Genomic DNA, 23139 nt, shown 5'->3' on the forward strand with positions numbered 1-23139 from the left:
TTACTACCCTGCTTTATTTGTAAAGGTCATGTAACATTGGATCTATTATAATAATGTCATGCTGATAATCTTGCTTCCAATAATCTATAACAATAGGAAATAAATGTTTGATTGTTGTTATTATATGCAGAAATGTTGTGTTGTTGTGGTTGTTTCGATGAGCGTATGTGAAGATCGAGTTAAATAGAATTGATTTGGAACCTGTTACACGATGGATGATGGTCAGATCTCTCTGGGTGCTACTATTGAGATTATTGATAAGGGTAGTGGGGTTAGGAGTATTGAGCATATATATGAGATTGAAGATGGTGCAGAACCGACGAGTATTGATAATATTGGGGAAATTTTCCCCTTTGGTGATGAAAATCAGAGTCCAGTGAATTCGGAACGTGAGGGTTATTTATCCCCTATCAATAGTATTGAGACAGTTGAGACTGATGTGGGTAGTAATCAGGTTACATGTGTTGTTGAAGCACCTAAGCTTAGAATGATCTTCAAGAGTTGGCAGGACGTCGAAGCTTATTACAAAGAATATGCAAATAAACAGGACTTTGGTGTTAGTAGGGTACAGGGTGTGCTATTCAAGAAGGAGAGGAAAGAACGCATTTCTACAATTTGGAGGTGTGAGTGCTATGGGAGACCCAATATGAGGGAGCAAAGGGAAGCTAGAAAAAGGGCAAAGGAGAGGGGTATGAGTGGTTCCGGAGGTGTAGTAAGTGGTATGGTGGCAGAGGATGAATTGAGTCGTAGTAAAAGGCGTTCTAAGAAGTGTGAATGTAAAGCTAAGGTTTATGCAAGTGTCGATCGTGCTGGGAAATGGGTGATTAGGACTGTTGAGTTAGAACATTCAGGTCACACACCAAAGCCAGGGCATGCGAAGCTTGTCAAAGAGTACCGAATGCAGGGCTTCACTTGGAGTGCCAAGAGGAAATTGTTCAAATTTTTTGATGAAGGAGTTCCTGTTTCCAAAATTCATGGCTGCCTTGGCATGGAGGTTGATGGGTCTGAAGGTTTATCATTGATGGTTAAGGATTTACAACATGAGGTGTATAAGAACAAACGGTTAAAAATGGTAGGTGGTGATTCAACGGCAATGATGGCATACTTTCAACAAATACAAAAAGGTAGTGAGAATTTTTTCCAATCAAAATGTTTGGATCAAGATGGAAGGTTAAAAGATGTGTTGTGGGTGGATGGTAGAAGCCGGGCCACGTACGAAGAGTTTGGTGATGTTGTATGCTTTGATTCAACCTATCTAACAAATGAGTATGATCTCCCGTTTCTAAATTTTGTGGGTGTTAATCACCATGGCCAGTCCATTCTGCTAGGATGTGCGTTGGTAACCCTTGAGGATTGTGACACATATCGTTGGGTGTTTCAGCAGTGGCTGGAGTGTATGAATTATTTAGCTCCTAAAGTAATCCTCGCAGATCAAGCTGCTTCCATGCGGAGGCCACTCGAGAGGTCATGCCTGAAACACAACACCGATGGTGCATTTGGTACATAATGAGAAAGATTCCTGAAAAACTTGGTAGATGCGGCAGGTAAGGAGAAAGAACTTATTTTGAATTATGTTAGGGTGATTTAAACAATATTTTTAACTGATGCATTTTTGTAATAGGTACCAAGAATTCAAGAGCAAGTTGAAGGCTATTATGTATGAGAGCTTTACAATACATGAGTTTGAAACTCGTTGGCATGCCCTTGTTGCCATGTATAAGCCGGAGAAAAATGAGTGGCTTATAAGCCTATATAAGGAACGACATATGTGGATTCCAGCTTTCATGAAACAATACTTTTGGGCTGGCATGAAGACAACCCAACGCGTTGAGAGTATTAATAGCTTTTTTGATGGATTTGTCAACCAGCATACAAAATTGCATAAATTTCCCTTGAAGTATTCAAAAGCTATGGGTAAGCGGGTTCGAGATGAGTTAGAAGGTGGTGACTGGTTTCGAAGTGGAAAAACTTTTCCAGAAACTATATACCGACACCAAGTTCCAAGAAGTGCAAACAGAGTGTGCTCGTATCATGTATTGTTATCCCTGGGAAGAGAACGTAATATTAGAAAATCTAACACAGTATGTGTTGGAAGACCGGGTTTGGGTAGTGCCGGAAGGCAGAAGTGAAGAAGTTTTTACCGATGGCCGTAGGTTTTATTCTGCTACGTACGACTCGGAAACTAAGGTTGTATGTTGTGAGTTCTCCAAATTTGAAACATGTGGAATTATGTGTAGGCACACGATACAGATTCTTGACTTGAATCATGTTGTGGATATCCCTGAACGGTACATCTTAAATCGATGGCGTAAGGACATAATGAGGAAGCACACACGCGTTAAGGTGTCTTACCATGATCCGAGCAAGACGGTGGAGGTCAAAAGGCATAATCTCCTTATGAGGGAGTTTGAGCTAATATGTGAAAAGGTAGCTATGGTTGATGATCCTACAGTTGAAATGGTGTTGAACAGTCTTCAAAGCCTGAAAACTGTCGTTCGCAATTGTAAAAAGAGAAAGCTGGACCAAAATGTCCTGATTAATCATGTCGATGTTGGTGTTGAAACAATTGACTTGAGTTCGGATTATCCACATACGGAGAGTGGTGTGAATGACGAAGTTTGGAGGTGTAATTAAGGACCCACTCCGTAAGAAGAGAGGTCGTGGAAGGCCTAAGGGTTCAAGGAATAAAGGACGGGCTGAAGTTGGGTTTAAGATGCCTACATCCAAGAAGCAAGGTCTCAAGAAACAAACTCCAAACAAGCAAAAAACTTCAAAGAAGCAAACTTCAAAGAAGCAAACTTCAAAGCAAACTTCGAAAAAGCAAACTTCAAGGAAAACATCTTTTCCCTTAAATAATCAGCAGGAGGAGGCATTAACTACGAGTAGGGGTCGTGGAAGGCCAAAGGGTTCTAAGAATAAAAGAGTTCATGAAGTTGTGTACAAGTTGCGAACTGCCAACAGGGTGTTCAAGAAGGTGATGTATATCCACTTTATAATAATTGTGTACTATAAAGGTAATTGATCACCATGTTTCTTTCTATACGTCTAACTTAAAGTTATGATTTTCATCACTGTTTTGATTCTGTCCAGGGTGCCAATACAAACCGCACTTCGAGCGTTAGAGAAATTAGACATACGCGAAGCATGGATCAAACACGGAAACCCGGTGTAATTTCTTGTGTTCAAATCCAGGTTCGGACTAATGGACAGTAACATTTTTGTTGTAATGTGTGTTGTTACAGTAATGTTTATGGTTTTTGTAGGTTCGGCGTAAACATACACAAACGTGTGACACAACAAGTCTAGAATATGTCATGGCAGAAGAATCAGTGCCTGAATCACCTAAGTGTTCCATGTCATTCTAATGGGCTAATGGCAATACCCCCTTTTTAATCAAGTCTTTGTAATGTGTCAAGTTGTTATTAATCGTTCAAACGCTGATATTATGTAATAAGTTTAGGTCATCTTTCGGGTTTTTGTTAGTTGTCGCTATCGTTCTCGTATGTGTTGTATTCCTACTTTTTAAGTACGTAATTGTTGAGATGTGAGATTGAGTATGTATGTTCCGGACAACCAAGTGAAGTAGAATTTGTCTATTTGTTCATGTTAAAAGCAAATGTTTTTAACACCAAAACCTGTTTTTTGGATTTCATTACAAATTGGCATATCACAAATGGATACACAATAATTACGGACCAGCCCATTACATCACAGTTGTTGGCAAAGCTCAAGACATAGTACCTTATTGCCATGCCATTACATATTAACATATGGGCTAGCCCAACACATATTTAACTTATGGCCAAGGCTAGTACATACTATCATAGTACATACTATCTTCTTGCCAGCTCATTTCATATTAAAATATAGCCCAACCCATTACATATTTCCGGCTAGTCCATCCCATTACAAATAAACGGATGGCCCAAGCACGATACCTAAATATACTTGGGCCCAAGCACATTACATAATTGTGGACTAATCCAGAGACACATTAGTCAAACCATACAACCTAATTGATCCAACTTGCATACCACAAACCATACTAACACTAAATTCAATTGAAGTCCAACCTAAAACATAAAATTCGAATCTAAAATTTTTGTTCAATTGTATTTTTGTTTCAAAACAATGAAGAGACAACATATGGATTCAAACCTTGATCCGGTGCACCTGGCCAAACTCATCCACCACAACAGGTCGAGGGCGATGCCTAAACTTTATATAGGTGAACATTTTCCATTCGTGGCACAGTCCTACCTTCCACTTCACCCTTCAGTACCCTTTATTTAAACCATGGGTTAGGCCTCCACCAATTACCAACTCGTCTCGCCCTTTTAATGATACTCTTGATTTTGTAAAACCGTCGTTTTTCTCTTTTTGACTCAGGTGTAGAAGGGGACACGTTCAAGTCCACAACACCTCCCACACCCCCTTTTGTGGGTGACATGAAGGGCTTCAACAACCGAAGGTTGGGTTACAGATACTTCAGTCTCGTAATCATCTACTCCTTCATCCGACCTTTGTCCTAACTGCTTTAGTTGTTCTTCGAGCATTTCATCAAAATCAATTGAAGTTGGCCTTGACCCTCGGCATGGACCAAAAGCACACCTAGGCAGGAGTGGATCCATTTCCACTAAGCTTAATGGTACCATCAAACGGTCTATAGGACCATTAAAAATTTTTAGACATCACGTATTTTGTTTGATCCGCACGTACACTATTCTCTATTTCCCCTTCCATGTATTTGAAAATTGAAAGATGAAGTAATATTTAACTATGAAAGGACGGTAAGGAGAGTTTCTTTTGTAAAGTTTATTTTGGTTTAATAAAGCCCTTCACAAGGGCGCAAGGGGTTTATATACATGAGTTTGGTCATGGTTAGTTGGGAAATTTAATGTGTTGTGAATTGCACCACTTATTGTAAAAATTGGTTTAGGTCTAGAGAACTAGACGTCAATTCACTGTGTTTGCAGTACTTGCAAAACATATTGTACCGTATATAAAAGTCCATGTCCATAAGTCCTTACCCGACCCCAATACATGATTATAATATCACAATCTCCATTTCTATAACGTTGGGAATAACCTAATTCTCACCATTACCATGTGACAATTGTGGCAAAATACAAGGTCATCCACTTAATGTGAATTTAGTGCACACGTAAACACATGGTAAAAGAAATTCAATAATAACGACCTAAAGCACACACAGTAGTTAATTATTACATTAGGACCAAACACCTTCAACTACATAGAAATACGAATGGTGTAAAACCTAATGGAACATTTCTTAACACATCACATAACGTTCTACCCATACGACACACATACATTGCCTTTTTAATCTTAATCAAAATATTCAGTAAAAACCATCTTCATAACAGACCATCTACCCTAAGATACATAAACTTCTTATTTATAATTCTAGTCTTATTCCCCCAACACCAACACACAGTCCAAAACATTAGTTTTGCCTACATAAGTCACGCTCCTTACAGGTTCCTCCAGGAATTTGGTAATATGTAAAGACGTTGCTCGTTCTTAATGCCAATCCCGCGAATAGTATCTAGTTTAGTCACCACCGAGTTCTTGAACATGCCTATCATGTTATCAGGATCAATGTTCTGTATAGCACCCCAGTACGCATACACACCTTTCAGAGTAGCTGTAGGCAAGGCATTCACTTTTTCTTCAACGTGAGGGCTACCCATATCCTGAACAGTGAACCTTTTAAAGTGAGTATCGACGTTGTGGTCTGGGTCCTACAATGCGAAGTAACAACATCGATAATTTTACTAGAAATAAACTTCCATTTTGATGATCATTTATTTTTGCATAAAAACATGTTCATGTTACACACATCAGGCATGTTGTTTTGCATAATAGTACTCATAACATACTCACAACAATTAGTGTACATACTTATTTAGGAAATTATGGCTTCGTGTACTACGTTCCAAGACTTCCTAACATGAATTCAACTCATTTCAAACATTAATTACTAAATACATTACAATACTTTTAATTTAGAACTTTAAATTTTCTGCTTTATCTTAGTTTAACGAAATTCTTCTTAGTTTTCCTTTTGGTATTACAGTGCATACTTAAGGACTATATTCACGACTACAAATATAAAATGAACAATGCGTTTTTAAATGCTACATAATTTTCATTAAGCTCATTCAAGTGCATTAAGGACACATAGAAATATTTATACCTTTGGTTCAACATAAAGGATATCCCCGTTTTGGAGTCCGGAATCATACACAATCAGGAATGGGGAGACGATTATGTCGAATTTTTTGATGATAATGTCCTCCATTTTCAGATCAACACATGAAGCATAATCCTCATAGACACAGTACATGGTTTCATTATTTACCAGATTGTAAATAACTCCAAGGTCGTTCAGATTATGAGACCTTACCCGCACTGTGCACATTGGCAAGCCTCCAATGTAAGTCAGTGGGAGGCCGTACCCAATTTGTGCAGGTTGCACAGAGTAGTAGAACGAAATTCCGCCTTGGAATGGAACAACACCTTGTTGGAGTGCGTCGAGAATATGGTTAGCTACCGGCTGAGCTTGGTCTCTTTCCTAACCTTGAAGGCCCACCTCCGCTGGTGGATTGTTAAGATCAGGGCCAGCATGTTGAACAACACCAGGCCCTTAAACTGGAAGGTGGATGGGGTTGTTAGCATTGTTGTTTTCAGCTTCAACGCTTGCCGCATGAGCAAGCATAGCTAAACCACGTAAGCTGCGCCGGGGTGGTTTACCCTAACCTCTTAGAGGGTAAGCAAAACGCTTTTTTCTTCCCCTAGCAGGGGGCTTTGGAGGAAGACGGTTATTGCTAACCTCAGGATATTGGTTTCGTTTTAGAGGCATAGTCAAAATAAGAAGATGGAGAGTGAAGAATTTGTTGTTGACTTTTTTTTGGTGAAGAAATGAACAATGTGAAGTGCCTTTTTATATACACGAAACCCTAGTTGTGCTTGACTGGATAAAATTCACGTGGGTGTTACCAAATGTGACGATTTTTTTAAAACTTCCCTAATCTCTAACGACGTTTTTGACTTCGTTATAACACCGTGTATGGTGCATCATTATTCAGTAATTTTGCGATATTTTTGTATTTCAATATAATGGATTAACAAACGGAAAAGTAGCATCACTAACTTAATATTACTATGCAACACCTTTGGAGTTAATTCACTTCTATGTTACTATCATGATTTGTTAAATATGGTTAAATGGAAAGGTTTCTGAATTTACGCCTATGCATACAGTAGCGCTTATTAGATTTGTTCAAGACCAACACAAAAATATTAGCGAACGGGCATAATCATAGAAGTAGTGAATATGAGATTAGTCTACGACCAAGGATTAATTAAAATAATATTAGTTGATGTAGGACGATTTTAAGCCTGGGTGTAACAATATTAACTGCAGTAAGTAAGCAATTTAAATGTTAAACCACATATTTATGAGCAACTAGTCCGTGCTAAGTCGGTACTCCCATAAGTCCAACTACGAAGTGCTACATCGTTAATTCCCTAAGTTCAACTACGAACTTAAAAGGAGTTAATCAATAACGTGTCTGAATTTTGAATATATTATTTCCAAAAATAAAAAAAAGGAACATGAAACTGAAACATTTTTCAAAGCATCTACATAAAATGGATCAACCATGCAATAAGGCAAACCAAAGTAAGACTTAATGAAGTTAAAGGATATTGCATAGTTTGATTCAACACAAATGGGTAGATGTTTCATTACACCGTCGTTGATTTTGCTTAATTATATATATTTATTATTTCAAGTATTTACTCAACAACCAGTAACAGGTGTGTAAACTGTTTGTTTGCGACATGATGGAGGTATATTACATGGAGTGTAAGTGTTCCATGTTTAACCTAATCTTTTAAGACTACTATTAAGCTGCTCTAGTACAGGGAACTTCAAAGGATATGGGTTAGGGTGAATCCAAATCCACACGAGGGTAATATTGTAATTGAGAATGTAATAATATCCTATACCACCCTAGGCGCTTAGCTGCTGCTGCTCTTGGCACATCATAAACTGTTCATTAGCCGCCCAATTTAATTCGAGTACCATAGTCCGACTGTAACTCGTACTACACCTTAATGACGTAACCAAACCTGTAAATTTAGACCCATGTCTATTGGTAATATAAATTACAATTGGACTAAAATTAGTACATCCAAAAATTGTTAATAACAATCATGTACAATGAGTTAGTACAATAACTTACGTCAAGCTATGATCAGAAATTTGTTAATAATATTCATGTACAAACTTTGGAATCCATAAATTGGACAAAACGTGTATAACAATACCTATGTTGAATATAAAATATGCATTACATATTTAATTTGAAAGACCTACATGGTCGAAAAAGTGAATAGAGTTTGCGAATTAGGATTCCAGAATTTGGAAAAATAAAACCACGTAATTACAATTCGAATTAGTTCGGATCTGATGATTTTGGATTAGTTCGGATATGAAATAATAAGAAATTCGAACCGTATTCGATTTTAAATTTTACCACCAAGATTTATTTTTAACAATTTTCCACAATTTCACTTACTGTCTTTTACACCAAAATCAAGCCACTGTGCGGATTGACTTTGAAATGTTAAAAAAAAAACAAGGTTGGCGTGATGGATATCCACTCTAGTAAATGTAAAGTTAGGCCAGTAGTGTACTAATTTAAATTAAGGGTCCAGAAAATGTGAATTAATATGATGATATTGGTGAACCATAAAGTACAGATGTAGTAAGTAAAACTCAACCACTACTGTACCTTCCGTCCTATACCAAAAACAAAAAATACTTAACCCCTTCTAATCAATGAATTTGTGTCACGAACATTGTTATTCAAAACTCACCTCACAGATTAATTTTTTATTTTTATTTTTTATGATAATTTTAGCAACCTAATGTGATAGCCAAGTTATTGATACATCAAAGGAAGTGGTTGTAGGATTTAATAATCTATAAGATTAAGTAATAAAATGGTAGGATATGATCTTAAAATTAAAGGGTATTTGGTTAATAGGTACACACTAGGCATTGGAATAAAATTCGTACATAAGTCGATATATACTGTATATAAGTAAATAAACGTGAATGAGTGTTAATATCGATAATGAGTGATATATTATAATATAAACGGAATTAATGGTATCACTGTTATGATCAATAAATGGAGGTACTCCGTACTCCAGACGAAATAATATATTTAATACTATTCTTTAGTAGACTAAAACACACTTGTATCGATGAATAATTTTATCAGGAAGCACAAAGAAGTTTTTATTTTGGTAATCACAGACTAATACACTCCCTACAATACATGGTACTAAATCAGTGTTCCACTCAACGCGTCATTTTCTTTCGAATATGCTTAAACCTGACATACAGTTGCCTCTTATAAGGGGGTTTATTCTGATGGTACACTAAAAACTTGTCCATACTGATATAGCAATTGTCAAGGAATTAATGGAGCATATTTTCTACTCAACCGCAGTTTAAAGTAACAGATGCTTTTCCATTTCAAGGTTTTAGGGGCATTAATAGTGTTCTTTAGAACACGTGTGAAGATTGGGTTTGCCAATTTGGAAAAAACAAACTTTCAAATAGTGACAATTCAATGTGCCAATACATTTATTAGTACAACAAAAAACGGTTGGGAGTTGTGAGAATTGCGAAATAGCAATAGCCCTTATTTTCGTCTGAGGGTTAATGGTGTTACAATTGTGACTAAGATAGTGAGGTTGCTTAGAAGTAAAGATATATAATTTTAATCACCACTAGTCAGTAGAGATTAAATTCCAAGGTTGAGTAAGTGGTTTTGTTAAACAAAAAAATTAAATTTTCTTAATTGTGTTACTACTCGTATGATTACAGAGGTAAGGTCATGAATTAATTCGAGGACTTTGATCATGGAAGATGCTTGTTATTTTTTTTTTTTGGAATCAAATTACATAAAATGAGGACCCAATTACGCACAACATTCTCGAAATCGTACGATAAGTATACAAACGTTAGCACGTATGTGGAAATTGTCAAGATTGATTTTGATAAATAAAACAAATACTACACGTTGTTATGCTTAATAAAATTAACTCGTATTTTCCTTGTAAGTATTCTATTCGGATGTCCAAGGAACATGATTAACCTTGTTGTTGTAAATATGTTGTCACTTGCAACATCAATCCACAAAGCGTATGAAACAAGCTTTAGTGTACCACTGCCAGCTGTGGTGTAGTGTACCATATCCTTGTCTCAAACATAATTTACATCTCTTCCGGATGTATTACCAAATTTAAATCAATTTCAATTTCAATTTCATTTCATATTGATTATTTCCATTTTTACCCCCACCGTAGTGCAATATAAGGGTACATTGGCAGAGTGGCACTTTACATCAAACACTCTCAATTCACCACGTAGCCAAGAGTCCCAAAAAGATTAGCATCTCAAAAACCCTAATTATGCCGTCCTCGTCTAGGTCATGCGGAAGCAGTGTAATACAAGTTCAATGTGGCCATGGTATTCCAGCAAAACCCTCCATTGTACGAAGGGGGGTTAACTTTGGACGATGTTTCTTTGGTTGTCCATACTGGCAGGTTTATGGATTTAAAATAATTAATTATATTGCTAAATTAATCGTGTTTTTTAGACTACACTAACCTATTTAAATAATGGTTTTTGTTTGTTTGTGACAAACAGGATAAGAACAAGGATTGAGGATTCTTCAGGTGGAATGAGACCGACGAGGAAAATCCAATGGTGGACAAGCTTACTAGAATACAACAAAAATTGGATGAGGCAAATGCGAAGAACCATGAGCTGATGAAGGAATTGAAACAATCAAAGCGGATTTTGTTAAAATATCCCTAGTCGTTGATAAGCTATCGATGGACAACACTTGAATGAGAAGACAAATGACTTTGTTTATCATGGCGATAGTAGCATCTTGGCTTGTAACAAGGTTTTTTTAGCATTGGGAGCAACTAGTTCATGCTTTGTGTAATCACTTTGTATTTTGATTTGGGCTAATTTCATGGCAAATAATAACATGTGGTTTATATGTAATGTTGACATTTTAGCAAATCTAGTAACATTAAAACAACACCAAATTACTTTTATAATTATTTATTACATAATAACTAGTTAAGAACAGATACCGCACTAACATATAAAGTAAAACCTAACATAACAGTCGCTTAACAAGTTTAACCATCGCAATAACATAAAACAAGATACAAGACAAAATTTTGATTAACAAAGGCTTAGTAGTTTCTCAATCCTCCTGATCACGAGACGGCGTTGGTGTCGACGAACTTCAAAACAAGCTTCGCCTAGCCCTAGGATGACCCTTCACAGTCGCAAATGAAAATTAGGACCTAATTAGTTCGTATTGAGACAAATTAGAAATTAAACCACAACCATAATCAAAATTTAATCTAAATAAAATTAATCAAAGTAAACCTTAAAATACACATCCACTTTCACATCATCTGTGTATAACCGCTTATGCTCGCACTTGATCACCTCACCCAGCCATAAATATGCGACACCACCGCACAAACCAGAATCCGGGGAGGAATAGCCGAAACTATAATCACCTGGTAGATCATGCACAACCTTGTATATGTTATCATTACTGTGCCTTGTCTCCAACAAGATAACTATAGTAGGCTTATGCATGTCAAACAACCTTCTAAAATTCTCAATCAGGGAAGGCCTCCTTATGCCTCTTGCATTCCACACACAAACAAGAGAATCAGGAGGCAGGAGGGCGAATGACTTATTTGACACCTTGTTGTTTAACTCCACGTTGCATGGACTCAGATCCACCTTATGATACCCAGCAAAATCCCTAATAGAATTATGAAAACCAACCCACAAATGGAGGGTATGTGGAAATGGGGGAACTTTAAAGATTTGGAAAGTGTCTGTGTATGCACCAACACACAAACAGAGTGATACATAATCTAAATCCCGAATTGGCCCATCAATGTTAATGACGGGTTTAGGATCTAGTACATGCAACGCTGTTTTCAAATTATTATAATTGGAATTGATACCTGGTACAATACCAAACACCACTTAACAAATGCATCAAATTCTGGTATAATGGGGTATGCATCGAAGATGCTCGGCATATGCGCTGGATGTGGTACGTCTTCCGTACCAGCCACTCACATAAACAAGTTATTGAACAAATCATGATTTCGATGTGTGGGGTTAAGTACTAGTTCACAAATAGTCTCTATTTCTAAAATGCCTAATATTTCACCTTCCTCGGAGACAAACATGAACTCGTATGGTGTGAAATCCATCTCCGGAATGAGTCCAAAAGGGGGATCAAAATACAATAGAGCTGGAGTGTGACACTTTGTTATAGCTCGTCTTGGCATGATGAATTCAAGGAATGAGGAGAGGATGTGGGGAGTGAAAAAAGAGAGGGGGCTATGTAGTGGGAACGTAAGGTATTAAGAAAACTCTGCCCTATTTATAGGTGCGAAGTCCACCTAACTTCAGCTTTAATTTAAATGACCGACACGTGGCTGGAACATAATCTAGGGTTTGATAAGATCTTTGGATGTGTCGATGACTACAATGAACGATTTCTCTCAATAAACTGTTACAGTTACATCGAAAAAAACCCTTTTATAAATTAAATGTGTATACAAAAGATGTCTTCACGGTACAATAAAACATTCTAAATCAAATTATGGGGACCAATTAAACTTGAAACAAGGTCAGAGATACACAGTAACAATCAATAAGGCATCGTAATTTATTATGGGACAATCACATGGGTAAGTACGACGTAACACATTAAAAAGTTGTACAATTGCATTAACATGTAAAGAGATTTCCATAGAAATTGTAAACAATTCCAGGAAACACCAAAATTGAACTAAATAAAAACAACTCAATTAATGCTAATAGAAACAAATGAAAGTACCATGAAAACATTGAATCATATGACGTTGTGAGACATTGAATCATATGACGTTGTGAGACATTATAAATACGGAGTATCGTAGGTTTAGTGTTATTTCAAGGGCCAACATACCTAACAACGCCATTGATTACTTCAAAAAGTTATTATTTGAGCATATTCAAACAACGACATAATAGGTCAGACATAAATACAATTATAATATCTTTAACACAATTTCATAAACTATTTAGTTATGTTCACTTCACTTTCATTTGAAATCAGAACAATTCAAAATAGACCAGTTCAGTCCATTTCAAATCAATTAGTTAAAGTTTAGTTCTTAGTAACACTCTCTCATAAAATATTCAGATATGTTTATTTCACTTTCTTTTGAAATCAAAACAATTCAAAACAATTCAGTTCAATGTAGTTCAAATCTGTTAGTTGAGGTTCATTTCTTAGTAACCATCTCTCATAAAATATTCAGTACAATTCAGTTACGCTAGTTACTATTCAAGAGAGCACATTTCAAAAAAAGTTCAGTTCAGACCAGGTCAAATCAGTTAGGTGAAGTTTGGCTGTAAGTAACCCTCTATCATTAGAGATTCAACATTATTCAATTCCGTTCATTTCTGTTCAAAAGATCGATTGCATTTCAATACAATTCAGTTCAGACTAGTTCAATGCCTTTGGGTGCAGTTATGTTCTTATTAACCCTCTATCATAAAATTTGCAATACTCTTCAACTAGTATCCATTTCCTGTTCAAGAGATTGCATTTGAATACATTTTAGTTCAGTACAATTCATTTCACTTAGGGGCATTTAAAATCATTTATTAGTATCCATATCTCATATAATTTAAATTATATTTCAATTCCGTTCATTTCTGTTCAATTTATTGCATCAACAATAAGTTGTTAGCAGTTCAATTATGTTCATCACAGATAAGATCAGATACTCAGAACAGGGCCTAACTTACGTCGTCACCCCCGACCAGAGCAAACCCACGAAACTGGTTTAGATCTACTAACAAATCATAATATTTCATTCGGGCCAATCATTGTTAAAGCCGAATATTAAAATATGTTGTGTTGCCAACTGCGAGCCCCAATTATTTTATCTGGAAAGTACATCATTAAGAAATGACGGGTTTGATGGACTGTAAAACATGTCCAGCCCAAACACTGTTCCTTGGGCCTCTTACATCGATCCAGGTCCAATTTACATGGATACGAACATAGCTCATCAGTACACTATGTCAACATGGAATTGTTCCAGGACTATCAGAATACTATCTCTCTAAGTATGGGTAAAATTTAAGGACTCTAATCGAAACTCTCCCAGTATTTTACAAGAACGATCTCATTACAACGCTAAAATACAATTACTTATTGTAACATTCAAATAAATCAACATCCCAACGACAAAGGAAAACCACAAATTTATGTTGTACAACATTAAACAAACAAAATCTGATTCAAAATTACACGTATATTAGACATTGACTTCATCCTCCTTTCGACGCATACCATAACATCTCCTCTTTCCTCTTCCCTTGTCTAGATTTTGACTTGATCGACGGTCTCGCACCAGGACATGCAAGGATGATAAATCCTACAAATGATCAACGAATTATGTCACTCCTCGCAATTTGAGCCTAACAAATTGCATGAACTTGTAGATGCTGAATCGATCTGAAGTACAAATATGTCAACTGTAGTGTACAGACTATTATCAATACTCACATTCTAGAAAATATTTCCTTGTGGTGGTTCTACATCCCTGGCAACCCTACAATGTTTCTCTCTATATGCAACATCTAGCAACTGCAAAAAAGAGGGTTCATCAGTAATTACTAAACCATCATTTTAACATACTCCAATTTAAAAGAACAACTAAACCATCATTTTAACATACTCCAATTTAAAAGAACACTTTAACCAATTTCAAATAATGTCAAGGCACCACCGAAGAATTAAATTTACTTACTCCAAGGCACCCATAGTCCCCTTCTCGTGTGCGATCGCATTTCGATGCCAATGCTATTTGCTTCATGGTCTAAGCCTTCACCCTAGGGAATACGTCCCATCCCACAGGGTGCCTATCCAGCCGGTTAAGGTAGAAAATCTGTAACAATATATGAAACCATAAGGACATTAATTTATACAATTTACAAAGATACACCTACTAACCTTATGTACATGATTATAAGAATCCATTTACCACTGCAAAAATGGCACAACCATCGCTACCAACAGCGAAACCATTCGCATAAAAACACCTTGCAAAGCTTGAGACACTGTCCATTAATTTTGTCAACACCAACTCACACCAGTCATACTCTACACAGTCCACGGCACAGCTTAAAGCGGGTAACAAATCTGAGGCCAGTCGTGGGGATTGGGTTGGACAGAGTACCATATGCAATGCAACAATTAGAAACAAGGTCTTGAACTCCTCCTCTTCATCATCCCCAAAATGACCCTCCAACCTCTCCATCATTTTGGCAGTAACCGGAATCCCAACAGATATGTATACAGACCCACAACCTCTAGTAGATTTTGCCTTCCAGGAATTCCCATATTTCAATAACACATTTTGTACCTTCCCACGAATCTCCAAAGTCATCATTTTGGAAGTAGGTACCGCTTTTGAACCATTAGGAATGCCTAAAATCCACCGAACTTGGTTCTTAGAAAAGGGAAACACATGCCCATTAGGAGAAATAAAACTTCTATTAAGAGGATCAATTCTAGTCATTATCCAATACGCTAACTTCCTTGGCAAGTGCATTCCCGACACAAAATGTAGAAGTCCCCCAAAACCCATCTGAGTAACCCATCGGGTCCTTTTTTCATCAAATTTTTGACAAATTCTCCCAAACGACTGAATACAGCAACTAATATTAGGTGGCTGCATTATATTAAGATTAACAACCATTACTCTTGTTACATGCTTACAGATCATAACATCCAATCAGGATTGCAATATTTTCAGTGCTTTACGAGTCCAAATCTTACTTACCCTACAGATGAAAATTGAATGCTCATTCAACACTTGCCCAACACCACCCACGCTGAGGCTATCATCCTACCAATTCAAAAAACTATTTTCAGATTAAACTTACTACCCACCCACATACATCAACACCATCATTATAAAAATTAAATAGTCGAGATAATTAAGGGATCAATATTATTCCTTATTAATATTAAACACACAAAAATCAGGAAGGAATTACCTTAAACAACCCAGGATGTAACTCAATTAGCTGATAACAACAACGTCCGCTAGATACCTGTTTCAGTGTCTGCAAATACATCCTAATCAAGGAAGCCTAACATCACATCAACAAATTCATTGAAATCTTGAAATTCCACAACAATAGAAACATAAACAAAATTACATTCACATAAAAAATCAGAAACGAAGGTCACACCAATTGATAATTACCTCTTTAGCCTCGATTTCCATCACTCCCGGCATTCCCTTTGCCATTACACTAACACAAATTAACAAATTAATGAGCAAGGTGCATCAAACTTTAAAGAATTAAATTGGATCTACTTGAAATTCAATTTGCGGGATGATATTTGATTGATCTTGTCACAAATTACTAATCCGTATAAAATCAACCCCCTAAATCCATTCCTTAATAAACTAATTTCCCATTACAATTACCAGTACGGCCTCTTTCGAATCAAAAGCAGCAAGGTTTATATAAAACCCTCAATATCAAATCCTCAAACTATTTCATCTTCATTTGAAACCAGAATAAAGAAGCTAAATTGAAATTACCTATACCAATCATATCACTATTCATGCAATTCCCCAGTACCCATAAACCCATATTGACTGAGTATAGGACTAGTTAAGAAGACTTACATTGCACATAGATCAATTTGCTGAAACGTCGCATGAAAACTTCCTGGTTTAACCGCCCAAAGGGTCGACAAATTCTATTTCGTTTTTCTGTTACTGATGAGATGATGTGCTTTTCTGGTGGACGATCCAGAAAGATCCCAAACTAACGTCTGTTGTTCCTAACGAGCTCCATTTTGTTGAACTACAATCACGACGTTACCCCTACTTGTGACTAGGCAATGGATACGTGTGATATTGTAACACATGTATATCCTACGTGGATAGATGATATGGCGCCTTTACCTCATTCACGTTCATCATTACGATGAACTTGTATTTCAGCGTAAAAAACTAGCAAAAATGATTTCAGCTTAATTTCTTCGTAATGTTCACAGGTAAGGACGTCAATAAACTAATTCAATCGTAAACACCTCGTGATAGATCATTTCATTTTAACAATAAAGTCATTTAAAGTCAATCTTTGATTGGCTAAAGATTAAGCTCCGGTTTAAAAAGGCATAGCTTGACATGAGTTGCCACACCAAAAAATTAAATAGACTTGAGGTCAAATGCGTAGTCTTACATATGGAGTATAACAATAATTTCCTATACCTCCATGACTCTGGGAACCTCATGATCAGGAATTGAGAACATTGAATTATACTTGAAGTATTGTTTTGGGAGCAAAAATAAAAGTAAACATGACTACCAATTAAGCACGTAGTAATTAATTATGTTGCTTAATCAAATTGGGAGACATTAATGGCAAGCTAAGGAGATTCACCTCCTATGGTTGTATTTTTTTAACTTATCTTATTTTATTTGAATTAAATAACCCTTATTATATCTTATCTTATCTTATTGGAACTTACTGTAGACACCTAAAAATGTCTCCCCGAAACCAAACCCGATGATGAACAACGTTTCACCTCCATTATTGGTCGGGTTGAGTATTTAATCCCGGGAGTGCTTAAAATCTTTGTTCAATTAAACTCAGCTCACAAAATAACCAACGGATCAGTCCTAATGTTTGGTCAAAGCATAGTCCAATTTGTATTTTAGCCCAAACTCTTTTTAATTCATTTCATATAATTTATTAATTGAGCCCGATTAATGAATAATAAACCTAAATAGCCCGAAATTATGAAACGACACTTAAAAATACCGAGCTTAATTAGGTTAAAAATGAATTTGGACGCATTTCGGAAAAAACAGTATACCGTGACACGGCGCCACGTGCCGCGCCACGGTGGAAATTGCCGCGTCATGGCATCCTTTGTCGTGTCACGGTACACATACCGTGACACGGTAATTTTCTGTGTTTTCTCCGCGTACACAACTGCACGCGCTTTATCCATCTGAATATATCTAGGGCAAAATGGTGTCCCGCGTCACGGTAATACCGTGTCACGGCAACCAGTGACCGTGTCGCGGCATACATGCCGTGTCACGGTCCCCCAAAGTTAGGGTTTTATCTTAGGGTTCCGTGTGTTCCCTCTACTCATTTCCTCTATAAATACGAGCCTCATTTCTGCAGTTCGGGGTATCAAATAATTTTCTATTCTCTCTTCTATGCTTAGCCTAAACACTAGCCTACCTTATTCTCTCACAATACTTCCCCCAAGCACTCAAAGGAGTCCATACTTTACCCGAGCTTCTATCCTTAAACCAAGGCGTGAAAGGTAGAACTATTTGAGGGTTTGGCCCCAAATCAACCTTATTTAATTTAATTTTAATTATTGTTTTATTGATTTCCTTGAAGTTACTAACGCGTTTATTATTTTATAGTTGCAAGCAAACAAAATCAAAGTAAGGAATTGTGTTCCTTTTATTTCTATTATTTTTCTAACAATTTTTATTATGTTTGTCATATATTAATTGTTGGATTATTGTTAAATTTCTTCCAATATTAATGTTGATTTTACTATATTTATTGATCACTATATTGCATGTTTAAAGGGAATATGTAATTGAAAATCACGACTAATAAGATAATTTGGACAACCAGCTTAGGTTCCTTTTTAATCTTGTTGTTAATTGAAGTGATCACAATATTTTAGAATTATATGTTGCATTAATATTCAACCAATTTAGCATAATAATAGTTTGGAGTGAATTGAATACTTTGTTTGCATGCCTTTGAGATCACATGAATACTTTTCACTATAAGAATTGAGTAGAGGCCAACACGGGCGAATGTGACTCCATGACTCACTTCGTACCATCATCCCCGATCCTCCTTTCGTGGTTACGAACCATATGGGGTTAGTAATCTCATGGATTATGAATGAGGTGTAACCTTCATGGGTCAATCGTTGTTGCCTTTTGTTGTCCCTTTATCGTGGTTGCCTTTTATGATCCGTGAACGGTTTACAAGTTCCTTAAAGACTTGTTGGCGGCGCTCTACTTTCCTTGTCCCTAATCGTATACGTCAATTCCCACTTCCTATGAGTGCCAAGCATATTCCCACATGCTTAACGTAGGCGCACTTCGAACGATGCCTACACTTACCCTTATATATTTTTTAACCCTTGAAAGGTTTTGATGATGATGATTGAACAAACTTCTAAGTAATGAAAGTTATCAGTGTTTTGACGTTTGCAGGATGAGTAAACTGTAGAAGTTGAAGTGAGGCTTGAAACAACACTGCCACAAAATAGGGAATAAGTAACACACTATATACAACTGTCAAGTTGGATATGCGATCTCTAGACATATACAAATTGCCTAAGTAAGATAAGCGTTTTGTAGGTTAAAAACTTATAGATCACTCGTTTAAGTTAACCACTCTATAAAGTGTATCCAAACTTTACACTATACAATATAGATTGCCTCTTTCAGTTAACCGTTCTATAAGTATTATAAAAAAAAAGAAAAAAAAATACCCACAATCCATAATCTATCGAGCGTCCAACAACGAGTCACCATTAAGCCATAAGCGCCCAACAACGACCAATGAGATGTCGATCCGAGCATTCAATTGGTCAAGGTTTTCAATTTTAGATTTGATTAAATTTGGGTTAAAATATAATTCTAGTTTTTCTTGTTTTCGGTTTCAATTCAAAATTCTGATTATAATTTATTTGTTGTTTTTTTTATTACTTAGATCTATTCTACTTTTAGTTATTTTTTGTTTCAATTCAAATTTTTGATTATAATTTAATTGTTGTTTTTTGTGATTCAATTGCATTCAAATCAGTTTCAGCGAAGTGGTAATGCTCTGTTCGAATGCCGCCGTCGATTGAGTAGTATAAGCCGTCGTCGTTAGATCTGGGTCCGTTGAAATGAGGTGTTGCTACTATAGAACATATTATGAAGTCTAAAGATGCATAAAGGTACAGTATATGAAGGGTAATCTCATTTGTGTTCGAATTTAATGTTTAAATCCGTTTTTTTGGTTGTTTTAAAGTGATTAATATGATTTTTATGGTTTTTTTTTCGATCTGTAGTTCATGATTTAATTCTATTTCAAAATTTTGATTTTGATTTTATAATTTTGTTTTACTTCTCAATTACGAGTATTTTAGATCTGTTTTGGTTTTCATGTTATAAACTTATAACTGCTGATTTTCATCTTTTATCAATTGATTTTTATGTTTTATAATTTATGATTTTCATGATTTTATCAATTGATTTTCATGTCATAATTTCGATTTTCATCTCTTACCAATTGATTTTTATGTAATAATTTTCGAATTTTATATTTTATCCATTGATTTATATGATATAATTGGGATTAATTTCTGATTTTAAAACTTTTGAACCCGCTTCAGCAACGCAATAACATCCTTCTCTAATTCCCCCAACAAAGAAAAGGAGAAAGGAAGAAAACCATAACCAATAGCCCTGCAACACGCCTCATATTTGTCCCGATTCCGCTGAGCCGCCGCCGACACAACACGACCAGGAATGAAGTCAGACAACCCCGATTGTGTCAAAGGTGAAGACCCCGTCAAGTCAACACATACATCAAGGCCTCTATCCCAGGAATAAAGCAACACATCTGCTGGTCGAAGAGCCCTGTCGTTCCCTCCAGTTAACCCAACGTTAACCTCCTTTCGAGCAGAAATCCCAGACCGAAAACAAATATCAACCAGGGTGTCACGAACAACATTGTGCCTATGTTTGATACCCACCATCCCAGCACAAGACACTGCATGATCCCCATAAATATCCCCATAAATAATAATAATAACAATAATAATAATAATAATAATAATAATATTTTTATTTAAAAAGTGATGAATAGAGAGCGCCTATCTATGATAGGCGGTCTGGTTTTATGTAGTTATAGAGCGCCTTTCCTAAGATGACAGCTCTCTTTTCCTTGTTTATTCACTTTGTACCTTAAATGTGAAGCGCCTATCTTAGATAGGCGACCTGTATTGTGTTAGATATAGAACGCCTCTTTGAGGCGTTCTGTAGACTTTATAGGGCACCCTCTCAGAAGAACGCCTCTCTGAGGCGTTCTATATGGCTTGTTTTAGGCGTTCTATATTCATGTTTTTGTAGTAGTGCAAAGAGATTCAAGAAAAACTTACTATGGAAAGTAAAATTAGAAGAGGAGTTCCAGAAGGATGTTCCCAGAACAAAGCTGGATGAAACTAGAAGATGTTTCCTGATAGAAGCATACAAGGAGCTTCCTAACGGAAGCATGATAGCAAGCTGATAAGTGAAGCTTGGACAGTGGAGATGCCAGCAAGTTCCACATGAACTTGGTTAAACTGCGAGTTCCAGCATGATGCTCAAAATGAAAGACATCAGATAATACAACCCGAACCTGAACTGTGGTTCCTAAGAGAAATGTGATCCCTCTAGTGAATAATGTAGAGTGCTCGAAATAAGATAAGTTTGTTATTTTATAATTGAAGTAAATATATAATTGATTGTTATGCATGAGCATGGGACTTATTAGAAATCAGATAAATCTTGGCAAGCTAATTAATTACCAAAATTGTCTCATTTTAAGTCAAAAAAAGTACCCATTAATGGACGTGTTACATCATACCCCAATCAATAGTTAGTGGTGTGTCAACTACTAGTCAAAGTTCAGGGTGTTAGGTACAACCAAGATGTAGTTAAGGGTGTTAAGGCCAATTTTGCCTTTGTTTTTTCTTAAGCTATTCCATGCGCTACCTATTATGTTAGTCAAATATAATTTAGCCATTAATATATTTAATAATCAATAAATAAAAAAATATTAAAATATTTTATATGTAAATAACTTTTCTCGATATGTGGTCAATCACAAAAGATATAGGATGTGTTCGACAAAATATAGATGTGTAGGTATTTGTTAACTGGCAACAAGCTGTTAGCGGTGAATATAGATTATTTAGGCAGTGGCGGAGCCAGAAATTTCAAACCGGGGGGACAAATAGATATTGCATAATTTGACAAAAAAAAATAGTAAAAACCGATAATTGTACACATAGTTAAATTGTTAAAGGTTTACAACTTAAAAGCTTCAAAATATTAAGTAAAAAAATCCAATATCGTATACCATTTTTTCCTCCAAAAAATATTTGTTTATGAGTTTAATTTTCTTGAAGATTTTGAACATAAGATAAGATAGATAATTAAATGCACTTGTCATAATTCCAATTACAAATATAAGTTGGGGATTACTATTATTTGAATACATATAATTGTTGGTTTCAAAAAAAAAAAATACATATACTTGTTAAAAAAAAATGGAATGATATTGTCTTGTACAGTACATATAAGCAAAATTCTCTAACATGCAAGCTCTAATAATAACTAATAAAAACTAATAAATATAGCTATCAATAACTTAAAACTAATACAAACTCCAAAAGTGACACGTGTCACATCCTAATGCTGATTTTTCCCTCCAAAACTTTCCTTTCCTTTTGAATTATTTTTTTTTAATATTTGATACAATTATAATAATATCATTCCAAATCTTTTTTTTTATTTTTTTATTTTTTTTTGACACAAACCGGAATCTCAATATATTATTAAGGCATCAAGTTTGCAAAATCGTTACACAAGACCTCTTGTAATTCAAGAGGGTACTCTTCGAGCCAAACATATTACTCACTAAAATTGCAACTTAACTTAGCTAAACAATGCGCTACTTCATTACTCGATCTCCTAACAAAAGAGAAAGATACCCTTCGACAATAAGAGCTTCAAGATATCCTTGACCACCATGCCAAACTCATTTGGAGGAGTAATACCCTTCTTCATGTGAAGAGAAAGCTTTATGTTGTCAGTTTCTAAAACAAAATCTGGAAAGTCCGCTTCAATTGCAAACACAAAGCATTT

The 23139-nt window shown here is 35.8% G+C and overlaps 2 protein-coding genes across 2 annotated transcripts; both read left to right on the forward strand.

Annotated features, from left to right (window-relative positions):
- Nucleotides 1-211: 211 nt before the first annotated feature.
- LOC145578191 (protein FAR1-RELATED SEQUENCE 8-like) lies at nucleotides 212-1507 on the forward strand. The gene has a single exon (XM_081635554.1). The coding sequence runs from the start codon at nucleotides 212-214 to the stop codon at nucleotides 1505-1507; it is 1296 nt and encodes a 431-aa protein (XP_081491680.1).
- Nucleotides 1507-2634, forward strand: LOC145578192 (protein FAR1-RELATED SEQUENCE 6-like). The gene is made up of 3 exons (XM_081635555.1): nucleotides 1507-1544; nucleotides 1622-2125; nucleotides 2238-2634. The coding sequence occupies exons 1-3, from the start codon at nucleotides 1507-1509 to the stop codon at nucleotides 2632-2634; spliced, it is 939 nt and encodes a 312-aa protein (XP_081491681.1).
- Nucleotides 2635-23139: the final 20505 nt, after the last annotated feature.

Source organism: Chenopodium album, chromosome 14 (genome assembly GCF_948465745.1).
Source record: "Chenopodium album chromosome 14, dcCheAlbu1.1, whole genome shotgun sequence".
NCBI lineage: Eukaryota > Viridiplantae > Streptophyta > Magnoliopsida > Caryophyllales > Amaranthaceae > Chenopodium > Chenopodium album.